The sequence below is a fragment of the Gavia stellata genome, chromosome 9, assembly GCF_030936135.1.
Source record: "Gavia stellata isolate bGavSte3 chromosome 9, bGavSte3.hap2, whole genome shotgun sequence".
Taxonomy (NCBI): domain Eukaryota; kingdom Metazoa; phylum Chordata; class Aves; order Gaviiformes; family Gaviidae; genus Gavia; species Gavia stellata.
The window spans coordinates 18,376,029-18,396,947 of NC_082602.1; the positions used below are offsets into that span (position 1 = coordinate 18,376,029).

Here is a 20,919-nt window from a genome sequence, read left to right on the forward strand (position 1 = left end):
ATTGGACACAGACCTAAAATCTGCAGCCTAAGCTGAACCCAGACTGGATCTAACTTTAAAAAAAGATAATGTCCTGATCTGACTCCTTGATTTTTAAAGCAAACATGGCCAATCACATTGTCTGAAGGACACTCAGCTTATTCCTAGTATGGGGAATCTCTAAACAGACAGCTCTTGGGCAAGACCAGCTGATGTGGCCTGCTTGTGCTACCACACTCAGCTACTGATTGTCTTCTCCCTCCCAGGAATAAACTGTTTGGCAAGCACTGTGGTGAGACCATAGTAGGTGTGATTACAGGCTTAGTATTAAGCCATTTTTGCAACATGAGTGCCTCTGCATTCTTGCTGACACCCTGATCCTGCCCAGAGTTCAGCTACCCTTTTCCATGGTGCCGTAGCTTCCCTGGAAGCTGATGATGCTTAGCACTTTTTAGGAGGGTACCTTCAAAGTGCTTCAGATCTGCTTCTGGCCAAGCCTCTTGTTTTAGGGATGTTAGCAGCACTTCACCTGCTCCTGTAAGCGTGGCTTGTTGTGCAGTTTCTTCCTGCTTTTCTTTATGTTTTGGAACTTTGTTTCTTTAAAGTGCATTTTATGAAATCCAAGCATGTTCTTTCTCCTTTCTCAATAGCTTTCTAGCACTTAAGCTAACAGGTTGTATTTATTTTATTCTGCATGCTTACCAGTGGATCGTAAAGGTGGGAATGCTCATATGACTGCACCCTCTTCAGTTAATAGCCGAACCTTTAACGCTAGTCATACCGGTATGTTAGGTCACGCATGTAAACATAAGAAGCCCTTATCAGCTGCAAAAGCCTGCATTACTGAAATCCTCCCTTCTAAATTCAAACCCAAACTAGCAGCTCCAGCTGCTCTTATACAGGACAAGAAGGGTATCTTGCTGTCTCATGAGAAAGCTCAAAGCTGCGAAAACCTTCGTAGCTCCATGGCCTTGTTTGATAATAAAAAAGCTTTCATGGTAGACATAGGGGAAAGCATAGAAAACATGCTGATGAAGTCAAAGCAGGAGTATGCCATCAAATCCGGCAGTACCATGAGCCTGCAGGAGTATGGCACCAACTCTAGGAAAAGCTACCTGTTCCCTGCCTCCAGGAAGAGTGGGATGGAGTTTACAATGCTGTATAAAGACATGCACCAGATCAACCGGTCCAGGATCTATTTGGACACAGTCTCGTCCTGCAGCGTGAGGGATATTGCATCTCAGTTTGAGAATGAAGCAAAGGACAGGATGGAGCATAGCCTTAGTCGAGAGGATTCAGAGCAGATCCCCAAACACACCGTTTCCTCCCGTATCAGTGCCTTTGAGCAGCTGATCCAGAGATCCCGATCAATGCCCTCGCTTGACTTTTCCACCGGACAAAACAAATTCACCACTTCTCTCCAATCTAAAACTTGTCTGAGTTCTGCCTACTCTGCAGAGTTTCTTCTGGATCTGCCGAAAGCACACCAAGAAGAGAAGGATGCTGCCAGCTTGGCAGATAAATCTTCCCGCTCCTGCAGCAATGTGGAGGATACGGCTTCAGATGTCAGTGATGCAATCCCTATGGACACACTTTCTGCTTGCACAGATGAGATAGATCTCCTCTCAAATGCATCCAATGACAGCGGCAGCAGCAACCTCAATGGGCCTCAGAAGCATAAAATCAACAGATGCAAAGGCACATGCCCAGCTTCCTACACCAGGTTCACTACCATACGAAGGCATGAGCAGCAGCAGGCCTCCAGGAACCCTGATTCCAAAGGGGATGTCTATGGGGACAGACACATGCTCCCCAGAAATGTCTACCTAATGAGCCCGCTCCCCTTCCGATTGAAAAAGCCCTTCCAACACAAATCCTCCAGGACTCCACCCCCAGACTGCCCGGGAAGCCCGGCAGTGCCCAGCCCTGAGAACCCAGATGACCCCATACAGCTGCAGGGGAGCATAGGAGACAAGAGTCACCACTCCCAGCACCAACTGTGCTCCAGAAGCAGGCCTCTAGCCCCCAGGCGCCTGTCTTCCTTTGACATTGTGGAGAGGCTTAGCTACTTCCCCACCGTGGGATCTGGCCAAGATAGCTTCATGGGCCAGGCTGACACTCCTGACTCCTTAAACAATGGGAACCCTGTTCCATATGCCCTCTGTCACAGCCTGGACACAAACAACAACCCGCAAAGTGAAGTTGGGACGTACCTAGGAGGTGGCTTTTTGTGTTCTTTACCAGTGTCCCTTCATCTGTCTTCTTGCTTTCCTTTCTCCTCCCCTTTTCTTCCACAACCCTTGCATTTTTGCTCCCCATCTTTGCATCCCCTGACTCTCTCTGTTTTTTCCCCTGGTGTGTCTAACGTCCTTTGCGTGTCTTGCTGAGCATTTTTGTTCAGGACTTGTTAACAGCTGCACTTCTGAGAAACAATTTCTGCTGCCTTTCTAATCACATCGGGTTCAGTTTGTCTTTCAAGCAACTCCAGGGATGCAAGAATCTCAATATGAGATATTTCTAGTCCTGTATCATTTGCGCACATGGGAATATAAAACAAACCCAGATTATTTGCTTTAAGGAGCAGTTTCTCAAGGTCTAGTTGTGTGTGTGTGCGTGTATGTATTAAACTTTTCTCAACAGTAAAATGCCAAATCGTACTTTGATGGCAGCGAATCTTTTCTTCACAAAGTCCTTCTATGTCTTTACTCTTTCCCTACTGTTATTTTCTCCCTGTTTTTGGATCTTTGTTCACAAGTACAGCCCAAAAGGGAAAAAAATGAAAACGGATAAATTATCAACATCTGATTGGCAATTTGGTCAATGGCAATTGAGAATCCTTACTGTCGTAATGGAAACAAATTGTTTAAAAATACCTATTTTTTTCCTTTCTGGTTATGCTAGATAAATCCATCTGTATTTTAACTTCCTTATGTTGTTTCGAAGTAGATTCAGAATCACCAAGGCATTTTGCACCAGTTGATTACATGGAAACTCCAGAAGAAATTATCCGCAGACGGCATGATGATAAAGAGGTAATGCCCTCCTTTATGGCCTAATAACAGTTGTAGCAGCTCTACATACAAGAAGTATAGCATTCAGTCTTATTTAAGGACAGCTTGTATGTCCGTGGCTATGTATATTGGAAGTTAGAGCAACAAGCTGGAAGTAGTATGTTTTAATTTTAATACTGCCTCTGCCACTGATTTAATGTATAATGTGTAGTCCAATTTGGCTTTTGTTTAAAATGAACCTGATAGTTCTTGTCAATTGCAAGAAATGATATATGGGGACTTTAAAGAATGTAAAAAGGTTGGAGATGTATGTGAGATGTGGTACAACACCCCAATACTCACAGATAAAGATGAAATGGTTATTCTGTAAGTGGGTTAAGGTCTTACTGTTCTCCAAGCAAGCCACTTGAGTCAGTATTAATCAAACTGCTGAGAACAGTATTTTTCTTGTGGGGGTCCTCAGGTTTTGAACAGCAAATGTAAGATATTTTAAGTTACCAGAAAGTGTGAAGTTTCCTCCCAGTGCAAACTATAATGCTTTATGGTGTCTCAAGTTGCTGATGACAGAATATAGCAGTCCTTTTCAAAACAGCTGGGCAACACTGGCACAAGCTGAAATAATAGGAAAGGCACATAGACTTTTCAGCACTGACTGTATTCAAGCTGAGTTAAAGAAGTTATAAAGTGATTGCTTCCCAGGAAGCTGTTAATTTTCACTGCCTGGGGAAAAAAAATACTGTATTTTTAGTGTTAATTTTCTGAGTTCAAATAAAGTTTATGTGTGCTTTGATATATGGTAAAACCTGCTCTTAATTCCTATGTGAAAAATACATTTTTGCTGTCTTCTCCCATGAAACAGTTAGTAATCCCCCCACTTCCAAAATCCAGCACGAAAACTCGTGTAAGAGCAAAACTCTGAATTCACTAAGACCTGCTGGCTTCAAATGAGTTAGCATAAAGCTGAACAGTCTTCAGCCTACAGTCAGCCCCAAAAGGTGGAAGAATCCTTCTGCCCAGGTACTCAAGAATGCACATTTCCATTAGTGTGCCAGAGGCTTCAGAAGTCCAAAATAATTCTTTGGGGTATATTTACTTTATTTTACGAAGTGTAGTACATGAGCCCAAAGGAAGTGTGGGAGAACCTGATACCCGAAGGTGGTTAGGCACTCTCCCAAGCTCCTTGCAAAGCTCGGGGGAGTTTGGTGCGTCAGAACTTACCTGTGAGGCTGATTCAGGTCTCTTGGAAGTCAATGAGAGAAACTCCTTGTTGGTTGAAGGGGGTTTGGATCTTCCCTCTGTATTATCAGCAGTCTTTTTAGAAGCTCACAGGACCCGGCCAATTCCTTGTTGACTTCCATCAGCTTTGGATCAGATCCTCTGTATGAGCTGGATTTCAGTTATGCCATAATGGTGATGTACTTTCTGTGACTGCAAAATGAAAGGGTATTGTGTAATTAGTAGAATCAGTATTTTATGTTGAACTGTAAAATCCTGGCTATTTGCTGGGACCTCAGAAATTTTATTTAAGTCACATTTATGGCAGCTTTTGAATGCCCTTAACTAGATGATTTACTGCCCATTTTATGCAATTTTATGGCAGAAACTTTTAGAGGACCAGAGACGGCTTAAACGCGAGCAAGAAGAAGCTGATATTGCAGCTAGAAGGCACACAGGGGTTATTCCAACGCACCATCAGTTTATCACTAATGAGCGATTTGGGGACCTCCTAAATGTAGACGATACAGCAAAGAGGAAATCTGGGTCAGAGGTCTGTTTTAGTTACCTCAGTCTGCTGCTTGACCCAAAGCAATATTTGCCTCTCACAGTGTTGTGCTTTAGGCCGACATTAGCTCTTCAGAGAATGTCGTCTGGTTTTTTTCCACCTTCCCCTTTCCCATTCTGCCTTCATTTAGATCTGCTTTGACTCTTGTGCCTGGTGAATTAATCGATATCTCTATACCAAGCTGCATATGTTAAAGCATGCCTGCTGAGAATTGCTGGTGCACACCTGTGATGCATGCCTTTAAATATCAGCTACTTTTAGTGAATCAAAGGCATTCTACATCTTTTGCATCATATTGCTACGTTGTCTTCTTGCCTGTGCCTTGCCCTTAGAAACTTCATGTCTTGTTGATCCTGGCCATGTGACTGTCTCATAGGTTTTTTTATAAATAGATTGTTTCTTCTCCTCTTGAAAGATGCATAATGTTCTTTAGAAAAAATTGGAAAAACTCTCAGCATGTTTCACCGCCTACGACCTGATAGGTCTTTCTGAAGGAGACAAAGGAGGAGGTAGATGGTTTTCCCATGAGCCCAAGGCAGTTTTCCTGAGGGCTGGCTGCCAATCCAGGTGTCCTGGCCGAATGCTGTTTCCTGCCTTAGGGATTGCTGCTGGGGCTCTTCACAGCGGCTCTGTTTCCCCAGAGGTGCTGCACTGCAGCGGTGGGTGAGGTGGTCACCACGTGGATGGAGTATGTTTGTCTGCCCTTTGTTTATGTAGTTTCAAATGCTCTGGTGCCACATGGATGTGACTACTTCTTATTTTATGCTCTATTACCGAAATGACTTTAAAATCGTCTAAATATTTTGTGGCCATTAGAAAATCAGCCAAGTAAATCAAACATTAAAGCCTAGGCCTGCTGCCAATGTCCTCTGTCCTCTTTGGCTTTATAGCCACTAAAGACGTTTTTTTAGACACGTGCTTAATTTATTCATATTTCCTCCTCACCTTTGTCTCTTTCCTACCAATTTATACAGAATACCTGGGTCATATTGCAGGATTCAGTAGGGCCAGGTAATAATCAATAAGAACCACATCAAATAAAATCCTACTGTTTTTCTCCCAGCTAGTAAATTTTGCTTTTCCATTCACATGTCAAGGGAAATTTGGTCCCGGAGCCCCAGTAACTGTAGTTACTGGAGCAGCTTTCATTCAGTAGGGTTTGTCACATTTAAAAGTTTGCTGCTGTTAAATCCATTTCCTGTAAAGCTCTTAATTACTGTTATACCAGAAGTTGGCACTTTTTGCCCTGGTGGGAGAGACCCATCCAGCATATTTGCACTGTAGTTTCAGTTGCACACAAGCTTGTAGCAGAATACCTGCATTCGATTTCCTCCCCAGACTAATGTTAGCTATAGAAGAGTTTGGGTGCATTTTCTCAGAAGAGGGTTGAAAACCTAATTATTTTTTTAATGTGATGATTGTTTTGATCTCTAGATGAGACCTGCTAGAGCCAAGTTTGACTTTAAAGCACAGACGCTAAAGTAAGTACAGTTTGTTACTACTGTCTTGAATATGCTTCCTCTGCCTTTTCCCCTAAGATGCAGCACTTATGAAGTGTCATGCATTTGGATTAATGTTTGGGGAGTGCCTTTCCAGCAACTCAAAGCAAGGTGTCCATAGTAAGGTGGGAAAAAGTAGTATGAATCTTTCAGGTTGTAACCTGTAAAGGACCTTTAGGAAAAGTGCATCTGTATTCCACGTGATTTTTGGGGCAAACCTGCCACCTTTACTGGAACAAGTAAACATTCTGCTCTGAGGATGGGTGGAGCCGTGGTAGAGTGCTCTTGCTGATGTTCCTCCTCATGCCTTGTAAGTAGGGTGGCTGGGTGAGATTTTTCTGTCACTGCCCTTGCTGGAGACGGAAGGGATTCCCCTGCATAACATCCCTGGTTGTGCTCCGATTTAGGACTGGAAGAAGTGTGTTAGTAGCTCACTGTGTGAATCTGCCATACAGATGGTCAGAAGAACATAGATATGCAGAACAGCAGCATCCTTTTCACTGTGGTAAGCATAGCCCAAAGTCAGCAAAGGACTTAACAGATGCCCATCTTTAAGAATGTAGGTGGGCCCTTGACTCAGGATTTTCCTGATTCAGAACCTATGGGGGTACAGAGTGGTCACTGTTCCCCTGACGACTGTGGATACACCAGCGAAGGTGTCTGGTGGCGTTATTGTACCTCTGAGCCCTGTTCACCTCGGGTGGATCACACAGCGCTACTCGTTCTTTCTGGGGAACGCTGCTGTGAAGAGAAGGCCTGGAAGGCCTTTCCCACTGCATGAGCCTGGAGAAGCTCTCATTTTAACATTGCTGGGGGGGGAAGAAAGAAGAACAGAATTCAGTGAAGGACCTGCTGTTTTTCTTCTCAGGTGCTAATGTCCTGGGAATATTTTGTTATATGTTCTATAGGTGATGATTTGTAATGATTTACACAGCATCTCCCCAGCACCTGTAATAAAACTGAGGCAGGTGTAAGGTGTAACTGTTGTGTCCCTTGAGCAGAACTTACCAGGGTGCTGGACAAAAGTAAAGGAGAGCTTGTGAAAAATGTTAGGAAATGCCTTGTTGGTTGTTTTCCTGTGGGAATCCAAGTAGTGGGTTTATGAGCCTTGTACAAGCTGCCCACAGTGGGAGTTCCTCAAGCTGCAGACATTCATAATTTTAGCACTGAAGACTGTAGATTGAAATCCCAATTGTTAGCCCAGGTGAGGTCAGTGGTTGCACAACCACAGGTTGACCAGAAGTGTAATCGTTGCAGGATCAACATTGGCATGTGAGGGGGTTCATCTAATCAGCAAACTAGCTTCTATTAAAATCATGTGTCTCTTTGGAAGGCAGTTGTGACATGACCTGTTTCAAAACAGGAATTGAGCACTGCTCACCATATCCAACATGGAAAGCAGCCAGCAGCATCTTTTGCTTGAGCCTGACTCCATTGCTGCTGCAGGGTGTGTGGTTAGTAGGGCCCTCATAGGCCAGCTTTTTTGACAGGATGGCCAAAGAGCAAGAGAGTCCCTGCACATCACGATATGAACAGGGTAATTCTCAACATACAGCTTTCACTGTGGGTGGAGCATGATTTGAATCAACAGGGCTGATGCAGACCTTGGTGTACCTAGGGATTGCTGGACAGAAAAAGAACATGTCTGCTCTCCAGTGAAGTTCTGATGGAGTGCTTGTGTTGTTAACAGGGAACTTCCTCTGCAAAAAGGAGATATTGTTTACATTTACAAGCAGATTGACCAGAACTGGTATGAAGGTGAACACCATGGCAGAGTTGGCATCTTCCCACGATCATACATAGAGGTAGCTGCTTTCCTTGCAGGTGCTCTCTTTGCCCACTCCCTTTCTGCCAGTGACGAGTTTATGTGCTTTTTGTATGTGACTCATTTGATTCTGTTTGTTCATTTTAGCTCCTCCCACCAGCTGAGAAAGCTCAGCCCAAAAAGCCATCACCATTGCAAGTATTGGAATATGGAGATGCTATTGCTAAGTTCAACTTCAATGGGGATACCCAAGTGGAAATGTCCTTCAGAAAGGTAGGATTTTTGTTGTGCTGTTGAATTGAATCCAGACAAATGCTGAAGTTTTTTAACACTAGTAACTTGCAATTTCTAAACGAAAGCTCCGATAAGATAAACTCCGTGTTCAGGAAGGATTCCTTCTCATCACCCATGCTTTTACTCCATAGTCATTATGTAGTGCATTGCAGTGAGAGTGTTGCAGGTAGGCTGATGCAAGAAGTACCAGTTGCTTCCTTGGGGCTAGCTGAGAACATGCTTCGAGCACAAGTGCTGAAAGCCTGGCTCTGCAACGCAAATTAGATATTTGGTGGCACATCTCCAGTCTGATTCTCTCCAGTGGAGATGCACACAGTCACATGAGAATGGCGATACAGAAAAGAAGGAAACTGGGTTCACCTTCCTCCGTACTACAAGCCAAATCATTGAGCAGACAACCGAGGCTCTGTGGTATCGAAGTGACTGGCTAGACCTGACTGCAGAGCAAAGGGATAGGAATGGGTTGTGTAATGGCTGTTCAGAGCAAAATCAGTCATATTTAGATTAAGTAGCAGCATTTCTCCATCTCAACCAGCTTTCTGTTTTGATGCTCAGATTAGATCTTTTCTGTCTTCTCTTTTAATTTTACGTGAAGATGGGGCTTACAGTTTATATTAAGGATCTGGAAGTCACTTCATTTGTCAGCAAGACAGGAGAAAGCATTGAGAGACCTAGTTTAAATTGCAGACCTGTGCATACTCCCTGTACACCTCATACTCTTGCGAGTCTCGTGATCAGCCTGAAACTGCTGCTTTCCATCTTTTTTAACAGGCTTTAGCAAGTAGGGTCTTGAAAATGTGAGCATAACTAAGTGAGCATAACTGAGTCTGCAGACAGCCCGAATCAGCACCAGAAGATCTGCATTTCCTCCTCCTCTGAACTGAAAAATATCATTCCCACCAAGAGGTTAGGGTTAGGACCACATAACTGGAAAACAGGGGAGGCTGAGAGCCACCGATTGTTTTAAGTCAGCTGCAGCAAAATTAAAAATGTAATCTGCTTTGGAATGATGAAATATGTTAAAGTCAGGACTGCGTTATTCCTTCCCATAGGGTGAAAGGATCACGTTGATTCGACGAGTGGATGAGAATTGGTATGAAGGAAAAATCTCTGGCACCAGTCGCCAAGGCATCTTCCCTGTCACTTATGTGGATGTGCTCAAACGGCCAGTGGTCAAGAATGCCATCGACTATCCTGACCCACCAATGTCCCTCTCCCCTAACCGCAGCATGACAGCTTCACCACAGGTATTTGGACTAGATGCAGCCCAGTACAGCACCTTGCAGAACAGAGGGATGTTGCCATTGCTGTCTAAGAAGCAATAGCTGAAAAAAGCTGTAGCTAAGACTACTGGTTTGTGCAGTAAAAGCCATGTGCTCCCTGCAGTATGCTGCAATTGCAGGAAAAGGTGATGTTTCATTTACCGGAAAGGTTAATGAACAGGTCATTTGGGGATTTGGAGACTCAGCTTTTCATCTCTGATCTGTAGCTTGAATTCAGGCTAGGTTGAAAGGGCTACTGTGAACCATCTGAATAAATTCCACTGCCAGAGATGGAATGAATTGGTGATCCAGCTCCTCCTGAGTACGTGTTTACACTTTACAGACCTCCACTGTGATGAGTGATTTTTTTTTTTTTATGACTATTAAAAGGACGTCACAGACTGTTACAGTCTGTAGGAGTCATTATGTCAGCTTGAATCAAGCTGTATACTTACTCCTAAATGTTCCAGCTCACGACCAAGGTTTTGGGAGACAGGGTCAGGAGAACAGCCTGTATTATTTGAAATCGGTGCTAAATATGCTCAGGTTTTGAGAGCAGGCCAGTCTGGGATCTTCCATGAATATTAGTTTTACTATAAACCATACTGCAGTTCAAAACAGGTATCAAAATGGCAGCAGGTAATTGTATGGGGATCCCAGAATGTTTGCCATGGAAAATGTATCAGGGAGGCAGTGAGTCTCTAAATCCCTTTGTTTTGCTCTCATCCTGCAAATACTCATGCTTGAAGGTCAGCATAGGAATCTGGGTTGTGGCCATGAAGTTCTGGTGCATCCCTCTCTCGCCCACTGGGCCGAAGCAAGGTCATTCCGAGGTCAAGACTGCAAGGAACAAAAGTGGAGAATTGGGATTGGGAGGAAGGGATATATGGTACAGGATGGATGGGAAAGGCTTCCATGGCTCATGCCTGGTGTCTGTCTAGACCTTCCCTAAAAGGAGTGGTTTTATTCTTAGCCACTGTGTAAAGAGGAAAGACTTGTTGCTTGTTTGGGGTTCCCTGTCAAAGTGGACCTCAGCTGAGCTTTTCTGTTTGAGCTTGGCAGTCTCTCCATAGCTGTGGCCTGTCTGCCACCAGCTCTCTGCAAGCTTTTCCCTTTGATGGAAGGGATTGTATCCACCCTTTTTTTGTTTCCTTTGCTATTCTTTTGATTCCTCCCCTAGTAAATCAATTCTCTCCCTTACTTGTTTCCCTAACTTGGCAGAGGACTGAGAAACACTCCGATCAGTGCTAATGTAGCTGATCTCTCTGATGTTGCTGGTGGTAATAGGTAAGGGCAGAACTCGGTAGTGTGTTCTGCCTTTATAAACATAGGACCTACTTTAATCACCTAAAGACCAAATAGTCACAGCTGGCTTCTTTGATCCCTTTCTCCTCCACGGCTTCAGCAATGCAAGTTTCTTGAGGAGCAGGTATTGCTCATGCTAGAGTTGCATACATTTAAAATTCATTGCAGCAGTGAATTCTGACTGGGTCCACAGTGTGAGCTGCTTGGGCCCCAGCTATTACTGCCAGGCCAGTCAAATGCTGCATGCTGCCATCATGGATGGTGGCTTTAGTTGCTCCCTGAGGGACTTACAGCATATGGTATGAAGTCTAAGGTCTTCCACAAGATGTGTTGTGTCTGGGATCCAGGCAAAGGCTGGAGAAGGGTATTAGTAGCACAGATACAGACTGGACTCCATGGTTGGAGTAGCTGTGGACAGCACGTTCTCCAACATGGTGCACCTGTCTGTGGAAAACTTATGCACCATGCTTGGTCACAGATCTGCTCCTCTCCACACTCGCTCTCTCTCCTTTTACTTTTGCTCAGTCATTTTGTATTTTTCCTCTACTATTTTTTTATTCATTTCTTTCTTTTTCTCTCCTGCTTTTGTCTCCTTCAAGTCTCCCAGCTCTGAGCTGCTCCACACACCAACTCCTCCGCCTTTGCCTTTCGCGCGCCGCGCCTTATCTCCAGAGGTGCAGGCGGTCACATCTGAGTGGATTGCTCTGACGGTGGGAGTGTCTCCTAGCACCACTCCTGCCATAACTCCTCCATTGCCTCCTCTGCCTGAAGCCTCCCTCCCTCACACTGACTATCTCTCGCCTTCCGCTGCAGCCAGCCCTTCCCCCTCGGTCAGCCTCCACCATTCTCATCTCTCTGGCTCCTCGACTCCCAGGTCTATTAAATCCCCATTGCCCTCTTACTCATCCAGACCTCAGTCCTCTGCTCGCAGTTTCTATCAGGCCACTCCACAAAGCGAAGAAAAGTTTGTTGGCTCCCCTTCTCCCAGCGTGAGCTACTCTAACTCCCCTCGCTGGGCAGTGGAGAGCCCCGAAAGCGTCCTCACAGAGCAGCGTGACACCACTGCCAGCCACGCCTGGCTCCAAAAGACTAGAGAGGGCAGCAACCCCGAGCAGGGTGCTCATGCTGTTCCCAAGGTCTCTGTCGAGCGCTGCCTGAAACCATCCCAACTAGACATGCGTGTGAGCCCAGAAAAGAGACCTGTGGGTTCCTCTGAGGACAACCAGTTGTGTCAGGAGCTAATGGCTATTGTGCAGGGAGGTAAAACAGAGAAAAGAGGCGTGAGGAAAGGTGATCTGGGAAAGTTTCAAAGCGGGGAAAAGAAGGTACTTCTCTTGCATGTGTGTGTGCTGCTCTGAATCCCTGATTTTAACTGGTGTGTTGAGGTTTGTGCTGCTCTGCTGGCCAGGCAAAGCCAGTGGCTGCCACATGTCATTCTGATGATCCCAAGACCACCTTCCAGGGGTCACCAGTGGCATTCACTGGATAGCAGATCAAAAAGTTTTAGAAGAGGACTCAGGAGCAGTGTAGTCAAAATTATTTTAGAATAGATAACAACACAGGACTGACTCAGTTGGTCATGTCTAATGGGGTTATTGTCCCAGATAGTGGCTATTACCAGATGTGTCAGATGAATGTATCACACAGGCCTCATGCCCATATACCTCACTGTGTAGAATACAGGCAATTCCTTGCTATTCAGAGATTTTCCAGTGTGCAATGGTTCATCTTTGGTGATAGGATTTATTTGTTCCTCTAAAGCCAAGGACTGAAAAGCCTTGTAAACGTCAGCCTGGCTTCCAGAATCACAAAAGCTGTCCCCTGTTGATCCTGGAACCTGTGGTTTAGTGAACCTTAGTCTGGGATGTGCATGACTGAGTCATGGAGGCTTGATTGTTATCTATGCATTGAGTGGAATTATAACCTTTGCATTTCCAAAATGATGTGAAAGGGTCCAGCCACAAATGGCAATTAGACCTAGTGATATTTTTCCCCAAGAGTTTTTAGTTATATGTAGCTGTATGTTACAATGAGAAGGAACCTGGGGGAACCCTCCAGTAGCATCTACAACCTAAGTTTGCCCCTGGTTTTGGTATAAGAGATCTGCCTTACTTTGCAGCTCTCAGTTGATTTGGGCTCCATTGTGGGCTACAGCCAGCCAAAATACATGACAGCACCCCCATGCTACCTTGTACAAGAGTGGAAGTTCAGAGAGCTCAGAATCATAGTATTCTAAATACTGTCTTGGATGCACTGCGATAGTCTCCATGACATACCCCATCTAGCCAATGTTAAATAACGAGGAACTAGGGTTTCTAAGATGACACATTTCACACTGGGAAACCTTATTACAAATTGTTTGATTTCTTCTTGAATCATAACCAGAAGTGTATTGAAAGCTGTATAAAGACTGTGCTTTTACCATCTGGATGTATTTTTAGTAGCATTTTTTACAGGCATAACCTGCATGTTTAAAAAAGAATGAGGTGGTCAGCTCAGACAAACCAACTGGAAACTGCACTTGCCCTTGCATGGAGTTATGTTTGCTGTGTGTGCATCAGATTTACTGGATAGTAGATGCTCTTATCACTAGCAGTGATTGTGATAAGAGAGTGTGTGCCAAGCTGACCAACCTTTCTTTTCTTCAAAAGACTGCAGACGCAAAAGCATTCTCTTCATCTGCTCCTATCTCTTCCTCTGCCCTCTCTTCCTCTACTGTCACAACACAGCCACCTCCCAGACTTACACACAGAGTCAATAAGCCACAGGTAATCATCTTTGCTGATTACTCTTCCATTACTTAGAGTTGTTTCCTTGCCATGCCATTGCTTTGTCATATGCTTGTTTAGCCATTCATTGATTCCACAGGTGAGATATTTCTCCTGTCATTTAATTCAGAATTTTTATTTTAAAAAAAAAATAAAATTAAAATTACTTCCAGGCTGTGCAGAAGGGCAGGTATGGGCAAAGTCTTTAGCTGGTGCAAATCCGCATAGCTCAAGTCTGGAGTTCTGCCAGTTTGTACCAGCTGAGGATCTGATTTTCTAATTAACCCAGGGCTTATTTAGTTCTGATCTTGAGTTCCTGCAGCTCAACTGCATTATAAGGCAGTATCGGTGGCCCTGTTAGCGGGAATGATGTAGTGCGAGATGCTTTGGTTCAGGTTTTGTTTAACCACCTGAGATCAGGATTGAGGGTTTGAGTGTCTCAGAGCTGGGGGGTAAGGCATACACAACTTGGTATCCACAATGTCAGGGACCTGTTCCAGCCTTCTCAAGTAGGTTTCAGAGATTCTCAGCTCTGTTGCTGAGAGCAGCGTCTCTAAAGAGGCACGCAGTAGGGTCTGTGCAGCATAACCAATTTGGCCTCAGCACTGTGTGGCTGGGATGTCCAGGGTCCAGGAACGAGCAGTGCTTGCAGCTGCTGGTGTCCGGTCAGTCCTTCCAGGCAGCTTCCACAAGATGGCAATATTTGAAGCAGAAAGCTCACAGCTAGCAAAAACTGGACTGACTGTGTAGTGATGAGTATTGGGGGAGCAATCTTTGAACCAGGCAGGCTGCTCATGCAGGGTAAGTGTGGGAAGTAGTTGCCAATTACTTATTTTCTTGATCAGTTTATGAGAGCGAGATACAGCTTTAACCCTGGAATTTTTCTGTTACCTTTACTTACCTCATTTGCCTCCGGTCGTGAGCTTGCACAATGTTTTACTGAACAACCACCTCCTACTTCCCTTTCAGTTTCAACATCTGAGTCCAATAGGATACCTATTCTGCTCATGTTAAAAATCCACAGAAGTTTTCTGTGTTGGCCTTTCTCCTGACCTCTAATCTGCTGTCCTGCTAGTGCTTGCACTGGATGTGTGCGATTCAAAAGAGCAGGAGCAAAGAGCCACATTTTCGGCAAGCTGATTCTCCTAAGTGCTGACTAGCACACAGTTCTATTATGGATGTTGCACCGGGTTGTAATAGGACCCTGTGGCCTTTCTTTGGAGTCGAAGTCAAGCCAAAATTTATGTTTTATATGCTTTGACAATCAAAGCATTGTCACTGTCAAGTTAAAACTGTGCATGACATTATCAGTTGTCTTGACCTCCTTTCCAGCTCTGGGTCTACAGTTGTTTAGGAAGCACGAGCGGTATTTATATGTGCAAATGACTTCTCATCACCTGCATGATCCATACAAAGGCTGATGGCTTCAGCAGAATTGCAGGTTGTACCCTGGAGGCCTTTTCAAAAAATCTGTCATCTTTTCATTGACTTTAATTAAATGCAAAAAGCACTTAGTAGGCATGGAAATGAGAATTTACATTTGCTTTTTGTTTCTGTTACTGTCCATCCCTGATGTTTGAGGTATTTTACCATTTTGAATTTTAGTTTTCTTTCTCATTATAGAGAACCTCCCCAGTTATTAAATTCTGATCCAGGGTTTTTTGCTGGTTTAAGACCCCTTTGGTACAGGGCTTCGGTAAGGACTGTGTTCTTGCCTGTTCCGTTAAGTAATAATATAAAGTGCAATGGCTTTTTTAGCTATTTCCTTTAGTTTCACAGGCCAAACTAAAAAGAAAAAAGAACAACCCCACAGCATGTGAAAGATATTTCAAGTATAACTTACTGGAATATTGAAACCAATTATCTGTAAAATATTATATTAAGCAGTAATGTAATCTATCAAATTAATTTATTTCAGGGGACCCTCAGAAATTTTCTGGTTTAATTCCTATTTTGCTCGAAGGTTCTATTAGAGTGACAGCCAGCGGTGGTGCTAGGAAGTGTGTGAGCAGTGCAGCAGCTTTGGCCCTGGGGCCAGACTGCAGCTGGCCGTGGGGTGGGGAAGGCAGGATTGGCTGGACAAGGGTCCCTGCATCACCTGGCAGTGTGAGGGATGTTGGTGAGGGGCTGTCTGCTCCTTCCCACTTGTACAAAACCACTCAGGCAGAGTGGTGAGTAATTTCACCTGCTTTGTGCTAGTAGAGAGGAGAGCATATGAGGAGGATGCTCAGACCCCATGTTCCCCAACACAGACCAGCTACGCTTATTTAGTATGGTCATTACTTAGCACCACCTGCAAGGTAAGCTTTTATCCCCTCCAGTGTTTTTCTGCTGCTCCACAGGTTCAGCACGGCAGTGTTTCTCCCCAGCACGTTTATTGTCCAAGCCAGAGCTGCACAGCCTGCAGCAGGCGTTGGTACCTGCTCCCCGCGGGAGATGCATTTTTTCTGCTGTAGACACAGCCTTCAGCTTCTGATCCAGGGGCTGGGGAGTCTTTCCATTGACTTTGACAGCCTTTAAGTCACGCTGCTCCACACTGTAGCCTTTTTGGTGTTCTTTGTGAGAGCTCTTTGGCCAGCTTTCCCCTCACTTTCACCAGAGCTGGGGCTTGGTGTGTGTGGAGGTTTTCCTTTTGTCTTCCAGCTGGGCTGGGGAGTCCTCCTTGCTCATGGTTCTCCATTCACGTGTGGGAGCATCACCGCTGATGTGTGCCCTTCTCTGAGGGGATACCGATTTGTCTGTCTGTCTTGTTTGTCTGTTAGTCTGTTCTGCTTAGCTTTCTCTTTGCTTATGTAGTCCTTTAACTGCCACCAGAAAGGAATGGAAGAAGACATGTAAACGAGAGCTGCAATGGATAGACACACTGATGACACTTGACTTCGCTAGGAGCAGAGAGAGCACTATTGAGCAGCCCCAGCATCTTTCTTCCTAACAGTTAAAACCTGCCTCAGGGCTTTTCTAGGCTCTTAACATAGAACCTTTTTCTGGTATTCTTACAAACCTGTGGTGCTCTTTAGATCCATCCTCAAACTCCGTATGAGGTGGAAACAGTGGCCAGCTGTGCTTCAGGACTGACTGTACCGCATATTTGTATAGTCTGTAGACATGGAGACATAGACACTTAAGCACCTACTTAAATTTATTCACTTAGTCTTAACAAAGCATGTAGTGTGACTGAGGGGGTAGCAGTTGAATTGTCCTCAGAGGTTGTGAATACTTGGTCGCTTTTAGGGCCCTCAGATTACCTCCAGCAGCAGCAGGCCTGGCTCAGTGTTTTGGGGGTACCTCTCTTTTTTATACTTTGGAGCTGTGCCCCATACTCACTGATTCCTCAGCCACCTCTGGCACATGGAGCCACTACTGTAGGTAGTACATTGTCTTTCTGAACTTGTTTTTGAAGAGCATTTGGACCTATAACACCTTTTTTTTTTCTTTATTCTCTTCTGTCCCTGCAAGAATAATGTAGGTTGGTTGTTTTTTTTTAAAAAGCCATCTAGGCCATGCTATCAAGGTCACTTGTTTGAAGCAGTGGAGTGGTACATTTACAGCCTAAAATTATAGGATCTGATCTGGTCAGTTTTTCATCCTGTTTGGCTAATGCTGCATAGTTGCCGACTTCGGGGTGTTTCATCACCTCACTGTAGGGCTCTGCTGTAGCCCTGGAAGTTAGTGCACAGACACCCACTGCTTCGATAGGAGCTGCCTGGGTCTGTGGAGCAGAAGCCAGAGGGGGATCCACTTAATTGTGTGTCTTATCGGGACTGGGGACTGTTAGGAGGGGAGGGAACTGCTTGGCCTCTGCCCCTGCCCAGCTGCCTCATGGAAGTCCCTGTGAGGATCCTGCCAGGAAAGAGAACGTGGCCAAGTTTCTGATGCTGGTAGGCAGCACCTCCTGGTATTAAGCACGCAAGTCTGCAGCATGGAGCATTCAGAGATAGTGTCAATTTTTTAGCTTTCAAATAACTAATTTAATTCATAGTTATTAATGCTTTTTGGAGGAAAAGCTGGTCAGGGAGGTCACAAGTAATCAATGAGAAATGGACCACATGGTCTTAGGAGCTCATGGAGCAATTCCAGCAGTCGATTTATTAGTATGGAGCACAGAAGCACTTTCTTGAATTAAAAAAAATCATTCTTACAGCTGCCTCTCACCTCAGCCTGGAAATTGGTTTTCCCAGCTGCTTGACCACCTGAGTTAGCTCTGATCTCATCAGATTTGATGCACTATATCCAGCTGGTCTGCACAATATTCATTTTAAATTTCTAATAATTCCATTTGCCTTTTAGGGCTGATGATAGAGAGGCAGGAATGACTTCCAGAAATCCTGTGACAATTTCAGGCTGCACAGTCAATGCCTTGAATGCAAATTCCACTGCAATTAGCCCATCCAACTTAGATTTCATTTTCTCTCTATAGAAATATACGTGGTAACAGAGCGTTGTTTCTTAGGGCAGTGATCTCAGATTCCAGCCCCAGACAGTACAGCTGACTACAAAAGAGTTGCATTGGGGTTGGGTTGGCCTAGAGTGGGTCACAGTTCTCAAGAAAAGAGACGGTTTGCTTTAATACAATGATGGGCACAGCTCCAGAGGTCCAAGATATTGTTCAGAGGAGCCTTGAGAACGGGAATTAGACAGGGATGAGCTCATCACCCCGCATTTCTCCAAACTCTTTGAGCATGCTTGGGTTGAAGGTGTCACAAACCTCTGTCCTCTGCTTCTGCTCTGTCTCGGGATGCTGTGAGAAAGCAAGCCTTTTACTGAAGGGCATTGGTGAAATGAATAAAGAGGAGGAGGGAAAGCATAAAAATTGAGGCCTTTGGAATTTGGGTTGAAAATTGTGTTGAATGATCACAGAGGATGGCAATGCTCTGTATCTTATGCAATCCACTTTGCCAAGCAGTCCTGCAGGTAGTACAAATAACCCTACACTAGTTCAGACATCCCATTTGCTCACAGCATGCCTCTTGCTTTCAGTAGGTGTTTGACTATGCAAAAAGCATGCAAAACCAGCCTCTGGATACCTGTGTGACTTTCTCAGTGACTTTCCCCTTCCCCATAAGACCTCCAACCCCAAACATCCTGATTTTCCTAGCTGTGCCCTGGGACATGCAAGTCCCTGTGAAGAGGTGTGACTGAGGAGAGAGGCAGGACAGAGTCCAGAAGCTTCACAGGTGGTGTTGTTTGGAGCTGGCTTCCTCTCACCTTAAGCTCTGCCTCGTTGTGGGAATTAACAGAGCAGCTCAGATCCTTGCTTGGTACAAACTAGAGTGATTTTGATGGGGCTACACTGCATTGTCCCTTTGGAGGACCTGAGCTGGTATTTTTTAAGAAGCAAGTGAGTCACTGTTCTCTCCTGTATCAAAGTCATTGAAAAGTTTTTTAAAAAAAGAAGCAGGTTCCTCTCAGCATGGCCTTTCAAATTTGATGCTCTCAAGTATGTGCTTCTGTCCTTGGTTTTTTTTTACCCCTACAGGAATGCAGCATGACACTGTACCATTTCTGGTTGTAGCGGTGTCCATAACCTTCCACTCTGATTCCCTGCTCTGAGCTTCTGTTTGGCTGTCGCCTTTCTCTTTGCAGCATTCTGTGTGCTGCAGTGCAGTTGCGTTACTGTAGCCTTAATGTCTCTTGTGTAAATGAAAGACCTTGTTGTCCAAGAAGCGTGGTGTTGGGGTGGGAGGGGAAGAGTTGTTAATTTTCTTTTGTTGTCTGCACTCCATTTATTTTTTTTTTTAATTCTGACCAATACAACATCTGCTAAAATGTCTTCCTTATCATTTGCTTGGTGATCACACAGCCTTCACACCATTCATTGAGAGCTGGACCAGATCTCACAGAGTCTGAAAAGAGCTATGTGGTAAGGCCACTGTTTAAATCAGGTGTGTAGTCCTAGACTCTCTTTGCCCAGACAGTAACACCTCAGCAGAGATAAAATGTCAGCACCATTTTTAGCTGCAAAGTAGGTACATATTTATCTGTTTGCATATATTGTTTTGTTTGCAACAGAAAAAGGTAATTTAGCACTTCGAAAAACATTCATAGCCAATGAGAAGTTGCGCTAATTGTGCTGCCAGTCCCTGGGTATAAGTTAAATGAAGCAAGATGCATGAATGGAGCAGCCCACCTTGCATTCTTGAACTGACTTCATAGCACTTGCAATGGTGCCACTGCATAACTAATTGCAACCTCTTATGCTGCTGCTTTTAAAAATATATGTATATGTATTTGTTACAAATCTTCAAACTAAATGCCAAATTCTTCTGTATCTTGCCTGTTTTTCCATGCTTACACCTGGATCCCTTCTGCACTCCACTACCTGGATATTTACCTGGATCTACAACTCTTTTTTTTTTTTTTTTTTTTAACTGGACTTATGCGCTGCATCTGGAATGTCCCATCTCTTCTTGTCTATATTTTCCCCTCCCTCCCCCCTGTTGACTGTTCTTTGGGTGTTCTTGGATGTCAATGCTGCCTACCACACAGGAAGCTGTTTGCAATGAGATCATAAACATTGCAGAAAAGTCTGTTCATTACTGCAGTACTGTTTCTCAGCCTCTTGACTCTCGCCACAAGGTGACCTCTAATGACCATAAACCATCTCTCATCATTTCTCAGCAACCTCAAGCACAGCAGCAAGGAGCCAGCCCTGACAGAAGTCAAACACCACGAGACATGTAAGTCCTTTTGGCTCCCATCTCTTCCAGGGGCCTTGTCTGTTGGCGGTGGTGGTGAAGATGGGGAGGTGTGAAAGCTTCAGTGTTTCGGGAGTTTAATTATGGGAAGTGTCAGCTTTTCTTTAAAGAACAAAAATAGCCTCATCATCATCATAATGAGTAGTTTTGTGTCTGTATAGCATCTGAAACAAGGACCTCATGATCCAGGACTGGGTCTGCTTTGGGCACTTGATACGTGCTGGTTCTGGAGATTATCTCAACGTCTTTGTATCTTGAAGCTGGAGACAATATCCACTGGCTACACCTGGCTCATATGGCATGGGTCAATGTGATCACCCCTGTTCTTAGCTTCTCACAGTACAGTGAGCAGTCCCAACACTGTTGCCACTCGGTGTGGTTTTGGCCAGTTCCGCAGATGAATTGGTGGCTGAATGATCTGAGAGACCCTGGCTGAGATTTTCAAAGCTGTCTGATGCATTTAAACCTGGAGCTGCCGCTGGTGGGGCCTTTCACTGATGGTTTTGAGACTGGTAGCCTGTACTGTGTGCTGGGGACTGAAGTTCATTGGCAGTTGGC

The 20,919-nt window shown here is 44.6% G+C and overlaps 1 protein-coding gene across 15 annotated transcripts in view; it reads left to right on the forward strand.

Annotated features, from left to right (window-relative positions):
* The window catches only part of SORBS1 (sorbin and SH3 domain containing 1), an 80,633-nt gene that overhangs the window by 55,865 nt on the left and 3,849 nt on the right, over nucleotides 1-20,919 (forward strand). For 9 of the 15 annotated variants that reach the window (XM_059821476.1, XM_059821480.1, XM_059821482.1 and 6 more), the window contains 10 exons: nucleotides 2,926-3,011; nucleotides 4,591-4,758; nucleotides 6,208-6,254; nucleotides 7,963-8,077; nucleotides 8,185-8,310; nucleotides 9,384-9,578; nucleotides 11,498-12,223; nucleotides 13,550-13,666; nucleotides 19,467-19,526; nucleotides 20,153-20,343. In XM_059821476.1, the coding sequence (XP_059677459.1) occupies nucleotides 2,926-3,011; nucleotides 4,591-4,758; nucleotides 6,208-6,254; nucleotides 7,963-8,077; nucleotides 8,185-8,310; nucleotides 9,384-9,578; nucleotides 11,498-12,223; nucleotides 13,550-13,666; nucleotides 19,467-19,526; nucleotides 20,153-20,343 (1,831 nt within the window). The remainder of the gene's footprint in view (nucleotides 1-2,925; nucleotides 3,012-4,590; nucleotides 4,759-6,207; nucleotides 6,255-7,962; nucleotides 8,078-8,184; nucleotides 8,311-9,383; nucleotides 9,579-11,497; nucleotides 12,224-13,549; nucleotides 13,667-19,466; nucleotides 19,527-20,152; nucleotides 20,344-20,919) is intronic. The other 6 variants (XM_059821487.1, XM_059821490.1, XM_059821481.1 and 3 more) reach the window with 5 other exon arrangements.